Source organism: Chiloscyllium plagiosum, chromosome 46 (genome assembly GCF_004010195.1).
Source record: "Chiloscyllium plagiosum isolate BGI_BamShark_2017 chromosome 46, ASM401019v2, whole genome shotgun sequence".
NCBI classification, from domain to species: domain Eukaryota; kingdom Metazoa; phylum Chordata; class Chondrichthyes; order Orectolobiformes; family Hemiscylliidae; genus Chiloscyllium; species Chiloscyllium plagiosum.
In genome coordinates, this window is record NC_057755.1 from 12,760,701 (window position 1) to 12,783,048 (window position 22,348).

General features: G+C 43.6%; 1 protein-coding gene across 1 annotated transcript in view; it reads right to left on the reverse strand.

Annotated features, from left to right (window-relative positions):
* The window catches only part of tacr2 (tachykinin receptor 2), a 97,462-nt gene that overhangs the window by 34,834 nt on the left and 40,280 nt on the right, over nt 1-22,348 (reverse strand). The window contains exon 3 of the mRNA XM_043683148.1: nt 10,138-10,288. Within this exon, the coding sequence (XP_043539083.1) occupies nt 10,138-10,288 (151 nt within the window). The remainder of the gene's footprint in view (nt 1-10,137; nt 10,289-22,348) is intronic.

The following is a 22,348-nucleotide window of genomic DNA, read 5'->3' on the forward strand; positions in this document are numbered from 1 at the left end:
CTCCTGCATCTATTGTCTACTGTCTATTGTCTATTAAGTCAGTGGTGAGTGGTGTTCCACAGGGCTCTGTCCTTGGGACTCTACTGTTTGTAATTTTTATTAATGACTTGGATGAGGAGATTGAAGGATGGGTTAGCAAGATTGCAGATGACACAAAGGTTGGAGGTGTCAAAGGTTGACAGTATTGAGGACTGTTGTAGGCTGCAGCGTGGCATTGACAGGATGTAGACATGGGTTGAGAGGTGGCAGATGGAGTTTAACCTGGATAAGTGCAAAGTGATGCATGTTGGAAGGTCGAACTTGAAAGTTGAGTACAGGATTAAAGACAGGATTCTTGGCAGTGTGGAGGAACAGCTGGATCTTGGTGTGCAGGTATATAGATCCCTTAAAATTGCCACCCAAGTGGACAGGGTTGTGAAGAAAGCATATGGTGTTTTGGCTTTCATTAACAGGGGGATTGAGTTTAAGAGCCGTGAGATCTTGTTGCAGCTCTATAAAACTTTGGTTAGACCGCATTTGGAATACTGTGTCCAGTTCTGGTCGCCCTATTATAGGAAAGATGTGGATGCTTTGGAGAGGGTTCAGAGGAGGTTTACCCCGATGTTGCCTGGAATGGAGGGCTTATCTTACGAAGAGAGGTTGACTGAGCTCGGACCTTTTTCTTTGGAAAAAAGAAGGAAGAGAGGGGACCAAATTGAGGTGTACAAGATAATGAGAGGCATAGATAGAGTTGATAGCCAGAGACCTTTTCCCAGGGCAGAAATTGGTAACACGAGGAGTCATAGTTTTATGCTGTTTGGCGGAAAGTATAGAGGGGATGTCAAAGGCGGGTTCTTTACGCAGAGAGTTGTGAGAGCATGGAATGCGTTGCCAGCAGCAGTTGTGGAAGCAAGGTCATTGCGGATATTTAATAGACTGTTGGACTTGCATACGGTCACAGAAATTTGAGGGTTTGTACATTAGGTTTACCTTACATGAGGATCAATGGTTGGCACAACATTGTGGGCTGAAGGGCCTGTTCTGTGCTGTACTGTTCTATGTTTTATGTTCTAAATCCACTGTGAAATAGATCAACTACACAAAGTCTCAATAGGTTCTGGAATTGCTTACCAAAACAGAGTCCATGCTACCTGGAATAATTTATCAGTGCAATGTTAATCCCGATTAGAATAGAATGTGATCACAGCGAATCCCGGCACGCAGTCCGTCCCATCAAGAATGGATTACCAACACAAGGTGGAATCTTCCCATAATTGAGCTAAATGTCATTTTCAGCGAGTTTCATGGAGGGTTTCCATGACCGTGGGGTGCCATGGTTAAACTCCAGTTGTGCACTAATTCAAACATGGCAAACCAAGAACAACCATTCCATATTTGTTGGAAAACATTACCAAAGGAGATGTTTGAGAAAGGGAAGCTGAAACCCTGCTTTTGTTTTCAGTGCCTGAAGATGGCTGTGGAGAGGACAGCCATCCTTTTCCCTGAGGACTAGTCTGGCTGGAGAAAGCCATCAAAGTGAATACCATTTCCATGAACTGGAGGAGTGCACAGCACTTCCCTTGCAGCTCTGCATTTCCAGTCTTACCTGTCTGTTGAACTGATCTTTTAGCTGCAGAATCAGGAGATGTGGATATCATGACTGAGTTTAACAGCCTCTTCATACATCCGAAGAAGAATAGATGTTCTACAGGTGAGATGTTGATTCAATTCTTACATTCATGAGTGAGTATTTTAGTAAGGAGACTTCAGGTTATAAAGTTAATATCTTTATGCCTTGCGTTCTTGTTTCACACTTATCTGTATAAAAGTTCATTCATGAAGGCACACTACTCTGGGGCAAAGGTTCATTTAAACTATTCAAACGTAGCTGATGCACAATATCCCCTGCACTAACTAAACTCTGCTCCACACTGCATTTTTCTGGTTACAGAAGAATTTTTAAGCGCTAACTGAAATTCAGGTGTTGTGGTAAAGTCAACTGAAGCCTTGCGTATTCTTTTAGCGGCATATATGAATTTGCAAGCACTGAAAATTGAGTAATGATGGGTGGATAGAAGAATCTGCATCAGGATACCTCTTCAACAGATCATGGCCATGCAGGACTCACTGCACAGCTCTCAAATCTGCAATTATTATGGATGTCTCAGAAGCGATTTTACTTAGTGCCAGATGATGTTCAAATCATGTATGAATGAGTGCTAACCTTTCTCTAATGTCCAGACAATGTCTTTCTGCAAAGTGGGACCAGCCTTCAAACAGTTGATAACAGCAACAGTTATTGCACAATAAAAGAGGCAAAGACAGAATTAACAGAGAAACTGCATTTGCTTTTGCACATCACAAGGGCTGCTTACCTTTATAGAACATAGAACCTAGAACAGTACAGCACAGGAACAGGTCCTTCAGCCCACCATATCTGTGCCGAACATAATACTATTCTAAACTAATCCCATCTGTGTGATACATGATCTGTTTTCTGCCTATTCAATGTTGGTATTCTATCTGCTTATACTATCTCCCCAGCAATGTGATCCGGGCACCTATCATCATCTGTGTAAAAACCTTTCTTTGCACAAATCCTTTAAATTTCCCCCCCCCCCCCCCCCCCTCACTTCAAACCCACGCCCTTGAATATTTGATAATTCCACCCTTGGAAAAAGACTCTGACTATCCATCTTCTCCACGCCCCACATAATTTTATATACTTCTATCAGGGCATCCCTCAGCCTCTGACACTATAGCGAAAATAATCAAGGTTTGTCCAACCTCTACTTATAGCTAATACACTCCAATCCAGACAACATCCTGGTAAACCTCTTTTACACCCTCTCCAAAACCCCCACACCTTTCCTATAGTATGGCAACCAGAACTTCACACAATACTCCAAATGTGGCCTAACTAAAGTTCTATATAGCTACAACATGACTCTCCAACTTTTATACTCAATTCCCGAACAATGGAAGCAAGCATGCTGTATCCTTTCTTTATCATCTTATACACTTGTGTTGCTCCTTTGAGGGAGCTATGGGCTTGCATCCCAAGATCCCTCATATATCAATGCCTCTAAGGGTTCTGCCATTTACTGTACACTTCCCTCTTTCAGTTGACCTCCCAAAATGCAACATTGTAACCTCTCCAGATCAAAATCCATCTGCCATTTTTCTGCCCAACTTTCAAACTGGTCTTTATCCTGCTGTATCCTTCGAAATCCTTCCTCATCATTGCCAACTCCATCAATTTTTGTGTCATCTGCAAACTTACTAATCAAACTTACTGATTCCTGATGAAGGACTTTTGTGCGAAACACCGACTCTCCTGCTCCTTGGATACTGCCTGACCTGCTGTGTTTTTCCAGTACTACACTGTCGACTCTAATCTCCAGCATCTGTAGTCCTCACTTTTGCCTAAAGTTACTAATCAGACCACCTACATTTTCATCCAAATCATTTACATATATGACAAACAGAGGTCCTAGTACTGATCCTTGTAGAGTACCACTGGTCACAGAACTCCAGTCAAAAAAACACCACTTGAGAAACATCCTGTCTTCGGTCAAGCCAATTTTGTATCTAACTTACTACTCACTGTGGATTCCATGTGACTTAGTCTTCTGGACCAGCGATCATAAGGGACTTTGTCAAATGCTTTAGTAAGCAAATGATTTTGATATGACACAAAATCCACATTCAATCAACAATGTGCACACCTAACTCATTATCTCGTGAGGGTTTGTATCAATTAAGTTCTGTCTGGCTTGTTGTGACTGATGCTGTATCACTCTAACATAGTGGAAGTGACATCCCCCCTGCTCAATGTTGTTACTTTTCTCCTGAGAAGACTTCTGCTTCTGGTGGTATGCCCATGGTATCTGCTGCTTTTGTCCTTCTAGGTGGAAGTGGCTGTGGCTTTGCAACACCTGTGGCAGATGTTTGGTGAATTTCTGCTGTGCATCTTGCAGATAGTACACACTGCTGCGACTGAACGTCAGTAGTGGAGGGAATGGATGTTTGTGAACATGGTACCAATGAAGTCAGCTGTTGTGTCCTGGATGGTGTCAAGTTTCTTGAGTATTGTTGGAGCTGCACCCATCCAAGCAAGTGTAGAGTATTCCATTACACTCCTGATTTGTACAGTCCTTGTGGAGTCAAGAGGTGAGTTACTTGTCACAGTGTTCCTAGTCTCTGAACTGCCCTCATAGCCAATGTATTTAAATAGTGAGTCTAGTTCAGCTGGTCAATGATATTCCCCAGGATGTTCATAAGGATATAGCACAATGTTGTAAGATATATCATACATTCTAAATGTATAACATACAATCTATCCAGCACCTTTAGTACCGATACTGGTTTTTGTAGAAGCATCCAGTAGGGTGATGGTAGACTGTCAAGGATCATTATCAGAAAATGAAAGCACATCACCAGTGCATCCTTACCATTATGGATATGACCTGAAAATGTGTTCATGGAAAGGCGCAGCAGGTCAGGCAGCATCCAAGGAGCAGGAGAATCAATGTTTCGGGCATGAGCCCTTCCTGAAGAAGGGCTCATGCCCGAAGCGCTTCACAGGAGGCTCCCAAGCACTGAGGATGTCACCTAGACAGGGGACGAAATGTCTGCAAGACAAATGCCCAGCTCAGCGAACAGAACCACAACAACATTCAGGGATGTTTGACCTTTTAGAAAGATAGGAGGCATGGAAAGGTGATGGGGTAGCACTATTAATAAGAGATGAAATGAAGACTGTTGTGAGAGATAAGCTAGGATTGGATGATGCTGATCTATTTGGGTGAAAGTAAAAAGCAGAAAATGAATGAAGATATTGATCGAAAAAAAAATACTCCTTTTAACAACTCTTTCAACTTGCGTGGAACTTGTTGTTGTGAAACTTGAAAGGGTTCAGAAAAAATTTACAAGGATGTTGCCAGGGTTGGAGAATTTGAGCTATAGGGAGAGGCTGAACAGGCTAGGGCTGTTTTCCCTGGAGCGTCGGAGGCTGAGGGGTGACCTTTTAGAGGTTTATAAAATCATGAGGGGTATGGATAGGATAACTAGACAAAGTTTTTTCCCTGGGGTGGGAGAGTCCAGAACTAGAGGGCATATGTTTAGGGTGAGAGGGGAAAGATATAAAAGAGACCTTAAGGGGCAACTTTTTCACACAGAGGGTGGTACATGTATGGAATGAGCTGCCAGAGGTAGTGGTGAAGGCTGGTACAATTGCAACATTTAAAAGGCATCTGGATGGATATATGAATAGGAAGGGTTTGGAGGGATATGGACCAGGTGCTGGCAGGTGGAACTAGATTTTGTTGGAATATCTGGTCAGCATGGACAAGTTGGACCGAAAGGTCTGTTTTTTGCTGTACATCTTTATGACTCTATATTAACATGGTATAACTGATCTTTCTTCCTTTGATATAGAGTGTCCATCAGATAATTCACTTCACTGACCTTCTTAATTACCTTATATAGACCACTGAATCTTGTCTTCAGATTTTCCTCCTGTAAAGGTAACAATACTAACAGGTCACAGTCTAAGGATACAGGATAGGCCATTCAGGACTGAGTTGAAGTTTCTTCATCCAGAAAGTGGTGAGCCTGTGGAATTCTCTACCACAGAAAGCAGTTGAGGCCAAAACATTGAATGTTTTCAAGAAGGAGTTAATATAGTTCTTAGGGCTAAAAGGATCAAAGGGTATGGGGAAAAAGTGGGGACAGGGTACTGGGCTGGATGATCAGCCATGATAATATTGAATGACACAGCAGACACAAAGTGTCGAATTACCTACTCCTGCTCCTGTTTTCTATGTTTCTATGCTTAACCCCACATCTCTGGCTTGAAATGTTCTGCTATCTGCATCCCTACTTGCCCATTCTTTCATCTCTGCCTGTGAAGTTTTTAAAAATTCCTGTCTTCTTTGTAAACTCCTGCCAGTCTCTCTAGAAACACAGACAAATGATCTAACATTCATCTTCCTGTTCTAAAAGCTTATTATGAACCTCTTATCTCATGACCATAAATTAATTTGAATGGATTGAACCCCGTAGATTCATTTGCCAAATCACTGGTAGCAAATAACAGAAAAACTGACCTTTGCCCTATTCAAAGGAATCTTCATGACAATGTGCTTTCATCATTGTCTTGAGAATCTGATTGCGTATCTTTAACGCCTTCCCTGTGTTTGTCGATGATATGCTATAGATGTTAACTATTTTCTTTCCAAGTTAGTCAATATATCTTGAAAAAAAAGTTAGATACAGATTTGGACCCTTGATCTGACTGCATTTCATAATACATAATAATCTGACTGATAGTTCATATTAAGTAAAAACAATTGAGTAGTTTTATTCATCACTACTGTAGCTGTGATTGCCCTCAAATGGATGGCCTTTTAGAACCAAGGTGTCATATCCATAATGGAGGAGAAAGTGAGGACTGCAGATGCTGAAGATCAGAGCTGAAAATGTGTACAAGCCAAACACAGAACAGCCAGGGAATTCCTAGAGGCATGGCACTCATCCACAGATTCAATCAAGAAGCACATCGACCTGGACCCAATATACCGGCCACTGCAGCGGACAGCTGGAACTGACAACCGGAAGCGGCAGATACAAATCACTATAAATGCCGGAGGAAACATCACAGAAGCGCTTCACAGGAGACTCCCAAGCACTGAGGGTGTCACCTAGACAGGGGACAAAACATCTGCAACACAAATGCCCAGCTTGGCGAATAGAACCACAACAACGAGCACCCAAGCTACAAATCTTTTCACAAACTTTGAATCCCTGAATGTTAAGTCGCCATTTTGATCACCTTGTAACCATACCTCTGTAATGGCTGTGAGATCATATTCATCTACTTCAATTTGTGCTGTGAGTTTGTCTACCCTATTCTGAAAGCTTTATGCGTAAAGATATGAAGCCTTCAACTTTGTTCTATTATCACATTTCTCTACACTCTAATGGTTCTTTGGTGCAATTTGACATTCAAGCATTCTGTCCCTTCCTTCTATTTTTTGGGTACAATCAGCACCATCACTAATGCACTCTATGAATTTGTTGCCATAGCTACCTTTCTAATTTGATTAACCCAATCAACATGAAGATTAAAGTTACCCATAATTATTGCACTGTTCTTTTTAAATTCTCCAACTGTTCATAGAGATAGAGTCATAGAGATGTACATCATGGAAACAGACCCTTTAGTCCAACTCGTCCACGCTGATCAGCTATCCCAACCTAGTCTCGTCCCACCTGCCAGCACCTGGACCATATCCCTCCAAACCTTTCCTGCAATCCCAACTTGTCCTTTACCTTTGAGTTTTAATTTTCCATGCATCTGAACACCCCACAATTCCTCCAACTCTTTAAAGCCCTATCCACAGTCCCGGTTATGCAATTTGCCCGGACTCTGGTCCCAGCTTGAATCAGGTGGAACCCATCCCATTGGAATAACTCCCTCTTTTCCTTGTACACCATGAATTAAAACCTGTTTCTTCCACACCAATCTTTGAGTCAATCCTCTTTAATCTTGTTGACCCTGTGCCAACTAGTTCAAGTAGATGCCTCCTTTTTGGTTCTGCTCTCAATTTAATCCCAAGCTGCTCATATTCCCTCAGCAGAACCTCATTCCTCTTTCTACCTACATCACTGGTACCTACATGAACCATGATAATTGGTTCTGTCCCCTCCCTCTCCAAGTTCCTCTGCAGCCCAGGTGAGATATCCTGAAGCTGGGCACTAGGCAGGCAATGCAGCCTTTGGGACTCTCAATGCTGGCCACAGAGAATTGTGTCTATTCCCCTGCTATACTATACCAATTAGAACTACATTTCTCTTTTCAACCCTTCTCTTGAATGGCATACCACAGTGCTATGGTCAGTTTGCTCATCCTCCCTACAACTCCCACTCTTGTCCACATAGGGAGCAAGAATCTCAAATCTGTTAGACAAGCTCAAGGGCTGAGGCTCCTTCAGCATTACCTTCTGGACCTGCTAACTGTCTCACTAATAGTCACTCCTGTCCCTGACTACTAACTTAATTTGAGGTAGTTAATCTAAGGAGGGATGTGACTGCCTCCTGAAACACAGAATCCAGGTAACATTCCCCCTCCCTGATGTGTTGCAGTGTTCGAAGCTCAGATTCCAACTCATCAACTCTGAGCGAGAATTCTTGAAGCATCCAGCACTTACTATAGGTAAGGTCCACCAGCTCCTGTATCATGCAGAACAATATAACGCCAGGCCCTGTATCTCTATTTTCCAGCACTTGGCCCATAGCCTTGTATTCTTTGGCATTGCGAGTGCACATCTAAATACTCCTGAAACGTTATAAGGGTTTCAGCCTTTTCCATCCTTACAGATTCCCACCACCCTCTAGCTGAAAAAGCCTTTCCTCACATCTCCTCTAAACCTTCTACCCCTTACCTTAAATCTGTTCCTGGTCATTGATCCCTCCTTGAAGGGGTAAAATTTCTTTGTGTCTCCCCTATCTATGCCCCTCATAAGTGTATACATCTCAATCAGGTCCCCTCTCAATCTCCTCTGCTCCAAGGAAAGCAAACCCAGTCTATCCAATCTCTCTTCATAACTGCAAGTCTTCAACCCAAACAACACCCTAGTAAAATTACAGCTTTACAAAACATTAGTTAGGCCACAGATAGAACACTGTGTGCATTTCTAGTCACCACACATTTGGAAGTTCATGACTGCACAGGAGAGGGCTCAGAGGAGATTCACCAGGATGTTGCCTGGGGTGGAAAGTCTCAGTTATGAAGAGAGACTCGATAGTGGCTTGGTTTATTTTCCATGGAGCAGAGGAGGCTGGGGGGATCTGACTGGGTATATTACGGGTGGCATAGATAGGGTAGATCGTGAGAATTTCTTCCCTATGGTAGATGTGTCTAAGATCAGAGGACATAAGTTTAAAGTGAGAAATAAGTGGTTCAGCGGAGATCTAAGAGTTTTTTTCACACAAAGGGTGATAGAGATATGGAACACACAGCCTGAGAGTGTGGTGGAGGCAGGTACACTCGCAACATCTAAGAAGCACCTTGTCAAGTACTTAAAATGCCAGGACATAGTAGGATATAAATAAAGTGCAGGTAAATGAGATGAGTGTAGTTTGGTGTTTGTTGGTCGGCTTAGATATGGTGGGCCAAAGAGCCTCTTTCTATCCTGTATGGCTCTCTCTATAACTCTAAATCTCCTCTGCACCCTCTCCAGTGCTATCACATCCCTCCAGAACTGCAGACAATACTCAAGCTGTGGCCTAAGCAATATTTTCTACAGTTCCAGCTTCACCTGCCTGCTCTCAAATTCTATGCTTTGACTGATAAAAGGCCGGTATACCATATGCCTTATTAACCACTTTATTCAACTGTTCTGATATCTTAAGGGAACAGGCACGCATACCAAGGTCCCTTTGATCCTCAGTGCTCCCCAGGATCCTGCTGTTCATCCTGTATTCCTTCGCCATGCTTGTCCTACCCACTTACATTTAACCGTCCTACATCCAAGTCTAAATCATTTATATTAACCACAAACAACAACGGCTCCCTATCAATTACTGGATGCAGACTTCGAGTTGGAAAAACACCTCTCATCCACAATCATAGTCTGCTTCCTGCTAATTTGTCAATTCTGGATCCAATTTGCCAATTCTCCCCACCCTGTCCACTCTTCCCACTTCACCGTGTTCACTCTCCCCCATTCTGTCCACACTCTGTCCCCACCTTGTCCATCTCTTCCCCTCATCCTGTCCACTCTCTCCCTACCCACTCTCTCCACACTCACACTCTCTCCCTGTCCTGTCCAATGTCCTTTGTCCTGTTCTGTCCACTCTCCTTCCCCTCGCCCTGACCATGCTTCAAGTGGGCAGCTCACCACCACTTTCTCCAGAATAATTAGAGATGAGCAATAAATGCTGGCCTAGCAAGGGATGTGCATATCCCATCAATGAATTAAAAATTAAACAATTCAAGGAATAAGGATTTAAACTCAGTAACAACCATGGCAGTCTATTTAACTGAATGAATTAATCCCATTGGTTTTAGGTGATGGCAAGCATTCATCAGGTACATGCCCTCCTCTCTAAATCAAACTGATGACAGATCTTTTTTTTTGTTTTGCTACAAACCTTTCGTTTTGCATTCAAATGCTCACTATATCTTTCTGTTGAGTCTCCGGGTATTTCGCTGGCCCACAGTGTTTTTCCCACCTTTGTATAGGCGACTCCCATCACAATCAATGGTAAGAGGTACGTCAGTATAATCACCACAAGTTGATATCTGGAAGACACAACGATCGATAATGCAATTTGTACATATTCAAAAAATATTCAAAGAAATTCCATAAAAGGAACGGTTTTGTTTATTCTACATGAAAACATAATACTAGAGGAATGTGAACTCTGTAAAATCCAAAATATAAAGCTAGTCTCAGTAACAGTTGTTAAACACCAGAGGTTAAAGGACTGAGTTTGGGCATACATTTTTCCATCTATAGGCCAGTGAGTTTAACATCTGGCTTTGGGGAATCGTTTGTCTATTATAAAGAATGCAATCACAATATATTTAGAAATACATAATATGATCAAGCAGAGTTGAAAAGACTTTGTGAAGGGGAAATTGTCTGATCAATTTACTAGAATGAAACAAAGAACTGCAGGTGCTGGAGATCTCGAACTAAACAGAAATTACTCGGAAACTCAGTAGGTCTGGCAGCATCTGTGGAAAGAAACTAGTTTGAGTTTTGAGTCTGTTGACTCTATCAGGACTGTTAGATACTCTGGAACCTCCCTCCCCTAGCTTTTACTCTGACTCCATCCCTTCTCCTGACCCCAAATCTTGTTAGATATTTACTATCCCTGCAGCTCTCTGATGCTGAATGTTTTGTACTCAGCAAAGGGCTCAGTTTTATCCCTCTGTGCCCCCACCTCAATGAATTTCAGGCTGGACATGACATTGAACACTTCTTCCATCATCAACTCCCCCCCCCCCACCATGCCCATTTCTGTGGACAGGGGACCTCCCCCTGCCATCCCACAGACACTTTCACTTGCCTTCAATGCTCTCCTTTGACGGTACTGTGCCTTTAAGAGAGATTTGTTCTGTGCTGTTTCTCTTGCAGAGAGGTGTTGCCACAGTGGTACTGAATATCTGCTTCAAAAGCAATGGGTAAACAGCTTTGAGCTCCCTGAGTGCTTTTTTAGATTAAACAATAGAAGCATGAGTGGATGGAGGTAAAAGTCAGGCTCACACAGACCTAGGGTTTTAACTGTGCTTTCAGTTGGGATTTGTTGAAGCTAATAAATAGAGCTCTCTTTCTACTGCAGCTAAAAGCTTGAGTTCACCTCTGCTGCTAGATTGTTTCTTTTGGTGTTTCTTTCTCCCAGACTGTAGACGTGATAGCACATGAGGAAAAATTGTTTTCTAGATTTGCCTCTGCCAAGAGTGTGTTTAGGGGATGTTGCTTATTGGGACAGTTGATGATTAGTCATTAAATAATGTATTATTAAGTATTTTAACAGAGTCAAAGTTTTTATTCATTTGTATTTTAATTGTGATATAACAGTATTGTGTGTTTTTCTTAAAGCCTACTAGTGGACCAGTCGAATCAGATCTGGAACACAGCATCCTACACTTGCTTTTAATTAGAAGTTAGGATCTAAGCAATCTCCTTGATATTTTGAGGGAGTGTCGTCTGGTCCATAACAGTCCATCCACTGGGATATCCCCCCTCCCTGACCTTTTTACCCACACTCAACTTACTCATTGAGAACTGTCGACGTGACATCAGTCACTTTAATTTTTCTGTCCCCTTCACCCATTCAAAACTCTCTCTCTCTGAACTGACTGCACTCCATGTTCTTCGGTCCAATCCTGACTTTGTCATCAAACCTGCCAACAAGGGTGGTGCAGTTGTTGTCTGGCATATTGGCCACTACGTTGTGGAAGCTGAGCTCCAGTTCTCAAATACTTGCTGCTACCACCCCACCATGACCCCACCATGGTATACCAGGCTTTTGTGTCCATGACTGTCATCACCCTCACCTCATCTGGGATCCCCCCATGACAGCCTCCTAGCTCATAGTCCCCCAAACCCATACAACCCACTCTACTTTCTCCCTAAAATCCAGAAACAGAACTACCTGGGTAGAGCTGCTGTTTCTGCCTGCTCTTGCCCCTCTTCTTACTTTGACTTGATCTTTTTTCCTCCCCTTGTCCTGTCCTTCCCCACTTACATTCACAATTCTCCTGATGCTTTATGTCAGTTTCAGAATTTTCAGTTTGTGGGCTCCAGCCTCCTCCTCTTTGCCATGGATGTGCAGTACCTTTGCACCCAGGTTGGTCTCCAGGCTCTCTGCTTTGTCCTGGAAAAAGCTTGAATTATCCCCATCCACCACCAGCCTCCTCTGCCTGGCTAAGTTGTCATCACTTTGAACAAATTCTCCTTTAACTACTCCCACTTTTTTCAGGTGAAACGGTCATCCTGGATACTTGCATGGGCCCCAGTTATGCATACCTCTTTTAGGGGTATGTGCAACATTCCTTGTTCTAGTCCTATTCCAGCTCCTGTCCATGATTCTTTCTTCGATACATTGATGACACCATCGGTGCTGCATCCCTCTCTTGTTGGACTGGAAATATTTCACAATTTTGCTTCCAAATTCCACCTTGCCCTCACCTTCAACTGGTCCATCTCCAACTCCTCCTTTCCCTTTCTCAACATCTGTGTTTCCATTTCTGGGCTGACCACCAATATCCATTATAAGTCCATCAATTCCCAAAACTACCTTGACTATACATCCTCTCATCCTACTTCCTGTAAGGTCTCCATCCCATTCTCTAGTTCCTCCATCTCCAATGCATCTGTTCCGATGATGTCAGTTTCAACAAGGCGGCCTCCGAAATGTCCACCTCCATTCTCAACCAAGGATTTACCACCATCGTGTTTGACAGGGCCCCCAGCTGTGTCTCATCCATCTCCCGAACTTTGGCCCTGACCCCCTCTGTCCCCTCCCACAACAGCAGAAAAGTCTCCCTGGTCCTCACTTTCTACCCTCCCAGCTTCCACATCCAGAGGATTGTAAGTCATAATTTCCACCACCTCCAGCGAGATCCCACCATCAGACACATATTCCTTTCCCCTCCCTGGTCAGCCTTCTGCGGGCACTGTTCCCTCTGGGACACTCTGGTCCACTCCTCTCCACGCTCCTACAGTATCTTCCCATGCAATCACAGGAGGTGTAACACCTGCCCATTTACTTTCTCTCAACTCACCATCCAGACACACCTTCCAGGTGAAACAGTGATTTACCTGCACAGTCTACTGTATTCACTACTCTACACTGGGGGGACAAAGCACAGTTTGGGTGACTGATCTGCAGGACATCTGTCAGTAAAAATGAGCCAGAGCTTCCAGTCACCTGTCATTTCAACAGACCACCTGGTTCCCTATCTCAGGCTTGCTGCAATGTTCCAGCGAGCATTAACACAAGCCCAAAGAACAATGTCTCATTTTCAGCTTGAGGATCCTGCAGCCTCTGGGCTCCAATATCAAGTTCAATCACTTAGAACCTGATTGCACTATTCCATGTTTGTTACTCACCCTCATATCCAGTCCTATTATGACATTGGTTGCTTTTAGCACAACCAACCAATTTTCACCCATTCTCAGGCCTGCTATCACATTGTATGGTCTCCTTTCAGCACAGCTCACCCAATCTCTCCTACTCTTAGCTCTTATTGCCACTTTTCTTCTGTCCTAGCCTGCCCTCCATAGTTTCCTTGTTTTCCTACTTGTTTCATATCTCTCTCTCTCTGGGCTCCATCTCCATCTATTCACTCACCTCCCCCTGATCGTCAAACATTGTCTTCAGCATAAATAACTCTTTTTTTCTAGTTGCTATCAATTCTAATGAAGAGTCACCTGGCTCAAAACATTAACTCTGCTTTCTTCCCACAGATGCTGCCAAGACCTGCTGAGTTTTGCCAACAAGTTATTAGAAGTCTTTGAGGAGTTAACAAGTAGGATAGATAAAGGAGAAGCAGTGGATAAAATATATTTGGATTTTCAGAAGGTGTTTGAGAAAGTTCCACATACTAGGCTACTTAATAAAACAAAAACCCATGGTACGGAGGTCGTATATTAGCATGAAGAGAAGATCAGCTAACTAATACAAGACAGAGAGTTGAAATAAAAGGGAGAAATTCAGGATCGCGACCTCAAAGTAGTTGAATGCCATTGAGATCAGTCATAGAGTCAAGGAGATGTAGAGCACGGAAACAGACACATTGGTCGAACTCGTCCATGCTGACCAGATATCCCAACTCAACCTAGTCCCAGCTGCCAGTACCTGACCCATATCCCTCCAAACCCTTCCTATTCATATAGCCATCCAGATGCCTTTTAAATGTTGCACAGTCTAGATTAGAGTGGTGCTGTAAAAGGACAGCAGATCAGGCAGCATCCGAAGAGAAGGAAAATCGACGTTTTGGGCAAAAGCCCTTTATCAGGAATGAGACAGGGAGCCTCCGGGTTGGAGAAATAAATGGGAGGGGGATGGGGCTGGGGAGAAGGTAGCCAAGAGTACAAAAGGTGGATGGAGGTGAGGATGAAGGTGATAGGTCGGAGAGGAGGGTGGACCAGATAGGTGGGAAGGAAGATTGGCAGGTAGGACAGGTCATGAGGATGGTGCTGAACTGGCAGATTGGAACTGGAGTAAGGTGGGGGGAAATGAGGAAACTGGTAAAGTCCGAGGCGGAAGATGAAGGGGTTCTTACTCCACGCGTCGGGTGGTGAGGAAGCGGGGGTGGAGGTGGCCAAGGACCTGCATGTCCTCGGCAGAATGGGAGGGAGAGTTGAAATGTTCGGCGACAGGGGTGGGGGGGTGGTTGATTGGTGCGGGTGTCCCGGAGATGTTCCCTAAAGTACTCTGCAAGCAGGCGTCCAGTCTCCCCAATGTAAAGGAGACCGCATCGAGAGCAACGGATACAATAAGTGACATCGGTGGATGTGCAGGTGAAACTTTGATGGATGTAGAAGGCTCCTTTGGGGCCTTGGATGGAGGTGACGGGGGCAAGTGTGGGCACAGATTTTGCAATTCCTGCGGTGGCAGGGGAAGGTGAAGGGCTTTTGCCCGAAACATTGATTTTCCTGCTCCTCAGATGCTGCTTGACCTGCCGTGCTTTTCCAGCACCACTCTCATCTGGACTCTCATCTCCAGCATCTGCAGTCCTCACTTTTGCCTTTTAAATGTTGCAATTGTACCAGCCTCCACCACTTTCTCTGGCAGCTTATTTCACACACGCACCACCCTCTGTGTGAAAACGTTGCCCCTTAAGTCTCTTTTATACTTTTCCCCTCTCACCCTGAACCTATACCTTCTAGTTCTGGACTCGCCCACCCCAAAGAAAAGACCTTCTCTATTTACCCTGTCCATGTCCCTCATGATTTTGTAAACCTCTATAAGGTCACCCCTCAGCCTCCGACGCTCCAAGGGAAACAGCCACAGCCTATTCAACTTCTTCCTATAACTCTCAAATCCTCCAATCCTGGCAAAATCCTTGTAAATCTTTTCTGAACCCTTTCAAGTTTCACAACATCAAGATAGGCAGGAGGGCAGAATTGCACGTAATATTCCAACAGTGGCCTAACCAAGGTCCTGTACAGCCGCAACATGACCTCCCAACTCCTGTACTCTATACTCTGACCAATAAAGGCAAGCATACCAAACGCCTTCTTCACTATCCTACCACCTGCGACTCTACTTTCAAGGAACTATGAACCTGCATGCCAAGGTCTCTTTGTTTAGCAACTCTCCCTTAGGACCTTACCATTACTACAACCTTTTACAATATATATTAATGACTTGGATGAGGGAAGTGAGTGCACTATCACCAAGTTTGATGATGACACAAAAAAAGGTGGGAATTCAAGTGGTGAAGATGGCACAAAGGGTGTCACAGGTGAGTATAGACAGGTTAAGCAAGTGCTAAGATCTTGGCAGATGTAATATACTGTATGGAAATGTGGGATTATAGACTTTGGCAGGAAGAATAGAGGAGCTGAATATTATGTAAATAGGGAAACACTGCAGGAACTATGGGAGAACTCATGCATCAATCAAAAAAATAAGAAAGGCCAATGGAATATTGCCTTTTATTTCAAAGGCAATGAAATTTAAAGTAGATAAGTTTTGCTAACCCTATAAAGACACCAGTCTCACCACAAATAGAATACTGTAAATAGTTTTGGGCCCCATATTGAAGAAAAGCTATTCTAACATTGGAGACAATCCAGAGAATGTTCACTTGGTTGATATTGGGTATGAGGGACAGTCTAATGAGGGGAGTTTGAGTCCAGTATTTGCTGGAATATAGAAGAATGAGAGTTGACCTTACAAGATGATTTGATAGGGTAGATGCAGATAGGTTGTTTCCTTAGAACATAGAAAATACAACCTAGAAAAGTACAGCACAGAACAGGCCCTTTGGCCTATGATGTTGTGCCGAGGATTAATCCTAATCTAAAATAAAATAACCTTACCTATGTATCCCTCAATTCACTGCTGCCCATGTGCTTGCCCAGCAGGTGCTTAAATGTCCCTAATGACTCTGCTTCCATCACCACCGCTGGCAATGCATTCCATGCATTCACAACTCAGCCTAAAGAACCTACCTCTGATGTCTCCTCAATACCTTCCTCCTAATATCTTAAAACTATGATCCCTCATCCCAGTCAATCCTGCCCTGGGGAAAAGTCTCTGGCTATTGACTCTATCCATGCCTCTTGTATACCTCGATCAGGTCACCTCTCTTCCTCATTCTCTCCAGAGAGAAAAGTCCAAGCTTAGTCAACCTCTCTTCATAAGACAAGTCCTCCAGTCCAGGCAGCATCCTGGTAAACCTTCTTTGCACCCTCTTCAAAGCCTCCGTATCTTTCCTATAATAGGGCGACAAGAACTGGACACAATATTCCAAGTGTGGTCTCACTAGGGACTTGTAGAGCTATAGAAAAACCTTGCAGCTCTTAAACTTGAACCCCCTGTTAATGAAAGCCGAAACACCATATGCTGTCTTAATAACCCTATCCACTTGGGTGGCAACTTTGAGGGATATATGTACCTGAACACCAAGATCCCTCTGTTCCTCCACACTGCCAAGAATCCTGTTTTAATCCTATATTCAGTATTCAAGTTCGACCTTCCAAAATGCATCACTTCACATTTATCCAGGTTGAACTCCATCTGTCATTTCTCAACCCAGCTCTGCAACCTGTCTATGTCACGCTGCAGCCTGCAATAGCCCTCAATACTATCAACGGCACCTCCAACCTTTGTGTCATCTGTAAATTTACTAACCCACCCCTCAACCTCCTCATCCAAGTCATTTAAAAAAACTACAAAGAGCAGAGGCCAAAGACACCTGCAGGACACCGCTCCTTATGGAAGAGTCTGATACCAGAGGGAATAATTTCAGAATAAGGAGTTACACATTTTGAACAGAAATGAGGAGAAATTTCTTTTCTCAGAGCATAATAAATCTGTGGAGGTCTTTCACACAGAGGGGGCCATTAAATATATTCAAGTCCAAGACAGAAAGATTTTTAATCTGTAAGGGAATCAAGGGTAATGGGGAAAAGGCAGGAAAGTGGAGTTGAAGTTTGTTAGATCAGTTGTGATAGAACATAGAACATGAAACAGAGAACTATACAGCATAGGAACAGGCCCTTCGGCCCATGATGTTGTGCTGAACATGACGCCAAATGAAACTAATCTCTTCTGCATGCTTTTGATCCATATCCCTCCATTCCTTCAATATTCATGTGCTTATCTAAAAGTCCCTTAAATGTCCTTACCATATCTGCCTCCACCACAACTGCTGGCAGTGCATTCCAGATTCCAACCACTTTCTGTGTAAAAAGACTTGCCCCTCACATCTCCTTTAAACTTTCCCTCTCTCACTTTAAATGCATGCCCCCTAGTATTAGACATTTCACCTCTGGGAAAAGGATTCTGACTGCCAACCCTATCTCTGTATCTCATAATTTTATAGATTTTTTATCAAGTCTCCCCTCAGCCTCTGCCGCTCAAGAGAAAATAACCTAAGTTTTTTTAGCCTCTCCTTATAGCTCATACCCTGTAATCCAGGCAGCACTCTGATAAACCTGTTCTGCACCCTCTCCAAAGCCTTCGCATCCTTCCTGTAATGTGATGACCAGAATTGAATGCAATATTCTCAGTGTGGCCTAACCAAAGTCTTATAAAGCTGCAGCAACATGGCATCCTGACTCTTGTACTCAATTGCCCGACCAATTAAGGCAAGCATGCCGTACACCTTCTTTACAATTATCTCTACTTGAGTGGCCACTTTCAGGAAGCTATGGACTTGAACCCCAAGACCCTTCTGTACATCAATGCTATTCAGAGTCCTGCCACTAACTATATACTTTTTCTTAACATTTGATCTCTCAAAGTGCAGCACCTCAGACTTACCCAGATTAAACTCCATTTGCCATTTCACCGCTCGCATCTGCAACTGATCTACATCCTGCTGTATCCTTTGATAACTTTCTACATTATTCACAACTCCACCTTGCAAACTTACTAACTCACCCTGAATCTCCCTAAATAGCAGAGCAGACTATATGAATTCCTGCTGATCCTACGTCTTATGGTTTTATATTAAAGTTTTATTCCGATTCACACTGGACAAAACTTTCACACACTGATTATTTGTTCCCCATATGGACATGTATGTTTATATATGTCCATATGAGCCCTTCACCTCATTCCTGATGAAGAGCTCCTGCCCGAAATGTCAATTTTCCTGCTCCTCAGATGCTGCCTGACCTGCTGTGCTTTTCCAGCACCCACTCTAATCTTGACATATATGTTTAGATATGCACACACACCCAATGATCCCTTAATTGACACTTAACCATGATCTGTTCCCTTGCCCTGCCCCTGCCAGAAGGGAGTTAATAGTCAACCAAATTACTGTAGGTCTGGAGTCACATGATGGCCAGACCAGATAACGACAGCAATTTCCTTCTCTAAAGGACTTCAGTGAAGCAGATTTCCTGGCAATTGACAATGGTTTCATCATCAGACTGAATTCCAGATTTTTATTGAATTCAAAATCCACCATCTGCAGGGGCAAGAATTGAACTCAGGTGTCTGAACAATTACCTGGTTCTCTGAATTAATAGTCTAGTGATAATACTTTAAGGAAGGAAATTTGCCATCCTTACTTGGTCTGGTCTACATGTGCTTCCAGAACCAGAGCAATGTGGTTGACTCTTCACTGCCCTTTGAGATGGTTGAGCAAACCAGACAGTGATATCAAATTGCTTAAAAGTCTCAAAGGAATGAACCCGTTTAGAGCACCTGGTGTCAATCCAGAAATCAGAAACAACAATGGCAAACACAGCCCTGCAATGTCCTCCTTACTGAGGTCTGGGGATGAGTGTCAAAATTGGGAGTGCTGCCTCACAAACTAGTCAATCAACAGCCTGTCATAGTCATACTCCCAGAATCATACCTTATAGAAAATGTCCCAGACACCGCCATCACCATCTCTGGATATGTCCCGTTCCACTGGCTAGACAGACCTAGCACAATGGTATGGAGTCGGTAGGGGACTTGCCCTGGGAGTCCTCAACATTGACTCTGGATGCAACAACGTCTCATTGCACCTGGTCAAACATGGACAAGGAACCTCTTGCTCATTACCACATATCACACAACCCACTCCCACCTTGGCTGATGAATCAGGATGCCTCTATGTTGAATAACACTTGGAGGAAGCACTGAAAATGACAAGGGTGCAACATGTACTCTGGATGGGGGATTTAAATGTCCATCACCCAAGAGTGACTCTGCAGCAGCACTACTGATTGAGCTGGCCGGGTCCTAAAGTACATTTTTAAAATTCATTCGTGGGAGGTGGGCTTTGTTGGTTGATTCTGAGTTGCCCTTCAGAAGGTGGTGGTGAGCTGCCTTCTTGAACCACTGGAGTCCACATGCTGTAGGTTGACAATACCATTAGAGAGGGAATTTCAAGATTTTTGACTGAGCAACAATGAAGGAAGGATGGTGAGTGGCTTGGAAGGGAGCTTGAAGATGGTGGTGTTCCTTGTGTCTACTGCCCTTGTCCTTCCAAATGGAAGTGGTCATAGATATTGGAAGGTGCTGTCTAAGGATTTTTGTTTTGGTTTTTTTTGATTAGATTACTTTACAGTGTGGAAACAGGCCCTTCAGCCCAACAAGTCCACACCGACCCACCGAAGCGCAACCCACCCATACCCCTACATTTACCCCTTACCTAACACTACGGACAATTTAGCATGGTCAATTCACCTGACCTGCACATCTTTGGACTGTGGGAGGAAACCGGAGCACCCGGAGGAAACCCACGCAGACACGGGGAGAATGTGCAAACTCCACACAGTCAGTCGCCTGAGGTGGGAAGTGAACCCGGGTCTCTGGTGCTGTGAGGCAGCAGTGCTAACCACTGTGCCACCGTGCCGCCCACCAACAGTTACTCTGTTTAAAAGACATTTAGGTAAATACATAAATAAGAAAGGTTTGGAGGGATACAGGCCTAGCACAGGCAGGTGGGACTAGTTTAATTTGGAATTATGATCGGCCTGGACTAGTTGGACTGAAGTATCTGCTTCTGTGCTGTATGACTCTATATGCTTTCATATTTCTCTTGGCACAGCAGGCATGTCCCCTCAATGTCCTTTATAGCAGGAGGTATCACCTAGGCCATGCTAGAAATGGACAGAAGCACAGGCACCACCATTTTCAGAGCTTCTAAATCACCAGAATCAAACGCGATGTGTCAGCCCGACTTCTCAGGGTCTCCCTATTTCAGACAGGAGCTCTGTTAAATCTGTTACACCCACTGAAATCCTGAGTCTGAAAGTGACAAATTGCTGAACAAGTGGCGTTTCTGAATAGTTCTCAGATTGATTCATGCATCTGAGACACAATCATTAGATAGTCACTGGCAATATAACAGTTTGATTTTTGTTTATATCCCAAAATGGGCTTGATAAAGGATCCTGATCTGAAAATATATAAGCTAAAAGGGCATCATGGTGGCCCAGTGGTTAGCACTGCTGCCTCACAGCGCCAGGAATCTGGGTTCGATTCCCGCATCAGGACACTGTCTGTGTGGAGTTTGCACATTCTCCCCATGTCTGTGTGGGTTTCCTCCCACAATACAAAAATGTGCAGGTCAGGTGAATTGACCATGTTAAATTGCCCATAGTTTAGACCCATTAGTCAGGGGTAAATGTAAGGGAATGGGTCTGGGTGGGTTACTCTTCAGAGGGTCAGTGTGGACTTGCTGGGCTGAAGGGCCTGTTTCCACACTATAGGCAATCTAATAAAACAAATTCTGCCTTGATAAATCTGTTTTACGATAGACTGTACACTGTCTATCATAGGTACTATTGATTTCACTTTGTTCTTGCTGTCAGTGCGTGAGATGTGAGCAAGTAAGAACAGATGTTTGTGTGTGAATTAAATATAGCACTTAAGACAGTACAATCAGCAACTTAGAAATTGATGTTAATGCAAATGGGAATGGTTATTGCTGTTTCATTAATACATAGGGTATAGAGCAAATATTAGAGAGCAAATAAGGGAGAAATGTTTCCTGTGCTAAAAGGGTCAGTATCAAGGGGACTCAGATTTAAGATAATTGACCAAACAGCCAGAGGCGATGTGAGAACACAATGTCATATACAGGAAGATATTATATATAAACCTCTCTGCAGTGGCTCGAAGGGCCATGGAGGATGATCCAATAGTATTAGCTGATTATGTGTTGGAGAACAAAAATCGGAGGGGTATGCAGAAAAACGAAGTGCAGTGAAGTGAAGTGGATTGTAGTACCAAATAGGAGAAAGTGAGAACTGCAGATGCTGGAGATTCCTGAAGAAGGGCTCATGCCCGAAACGTCAATTCTCCTGTTTCTTGGATGCTGCCTGACCTGCTGCGCTTTTCCAGAAACACATTTTCAGCTGTAGTACCAAATAGCCAATACAATAATAGTGGACTCAATACTGAGGTCAGGGCTGACCAGAACTGGACACAGGCTTAATGTGGGTCTGACTGAACCACTGGGCACAGGGGTTGGTATGGGTCTGACTGAAATACATGCAAGGTGCTACATTTTGGGAAAGCAAATCTCAGCAGGACTTATACACTTAATGGTAAGGTCCTAGGGAGTGTTGCTGAACAAAGAGACCTTGGAGTGCAGGTTCATAGCTCCTTGAAAGTGGAGTCGCAGGTAGATAGGATAGTGAAGAAGGTGTTTGGTATGCTTTCC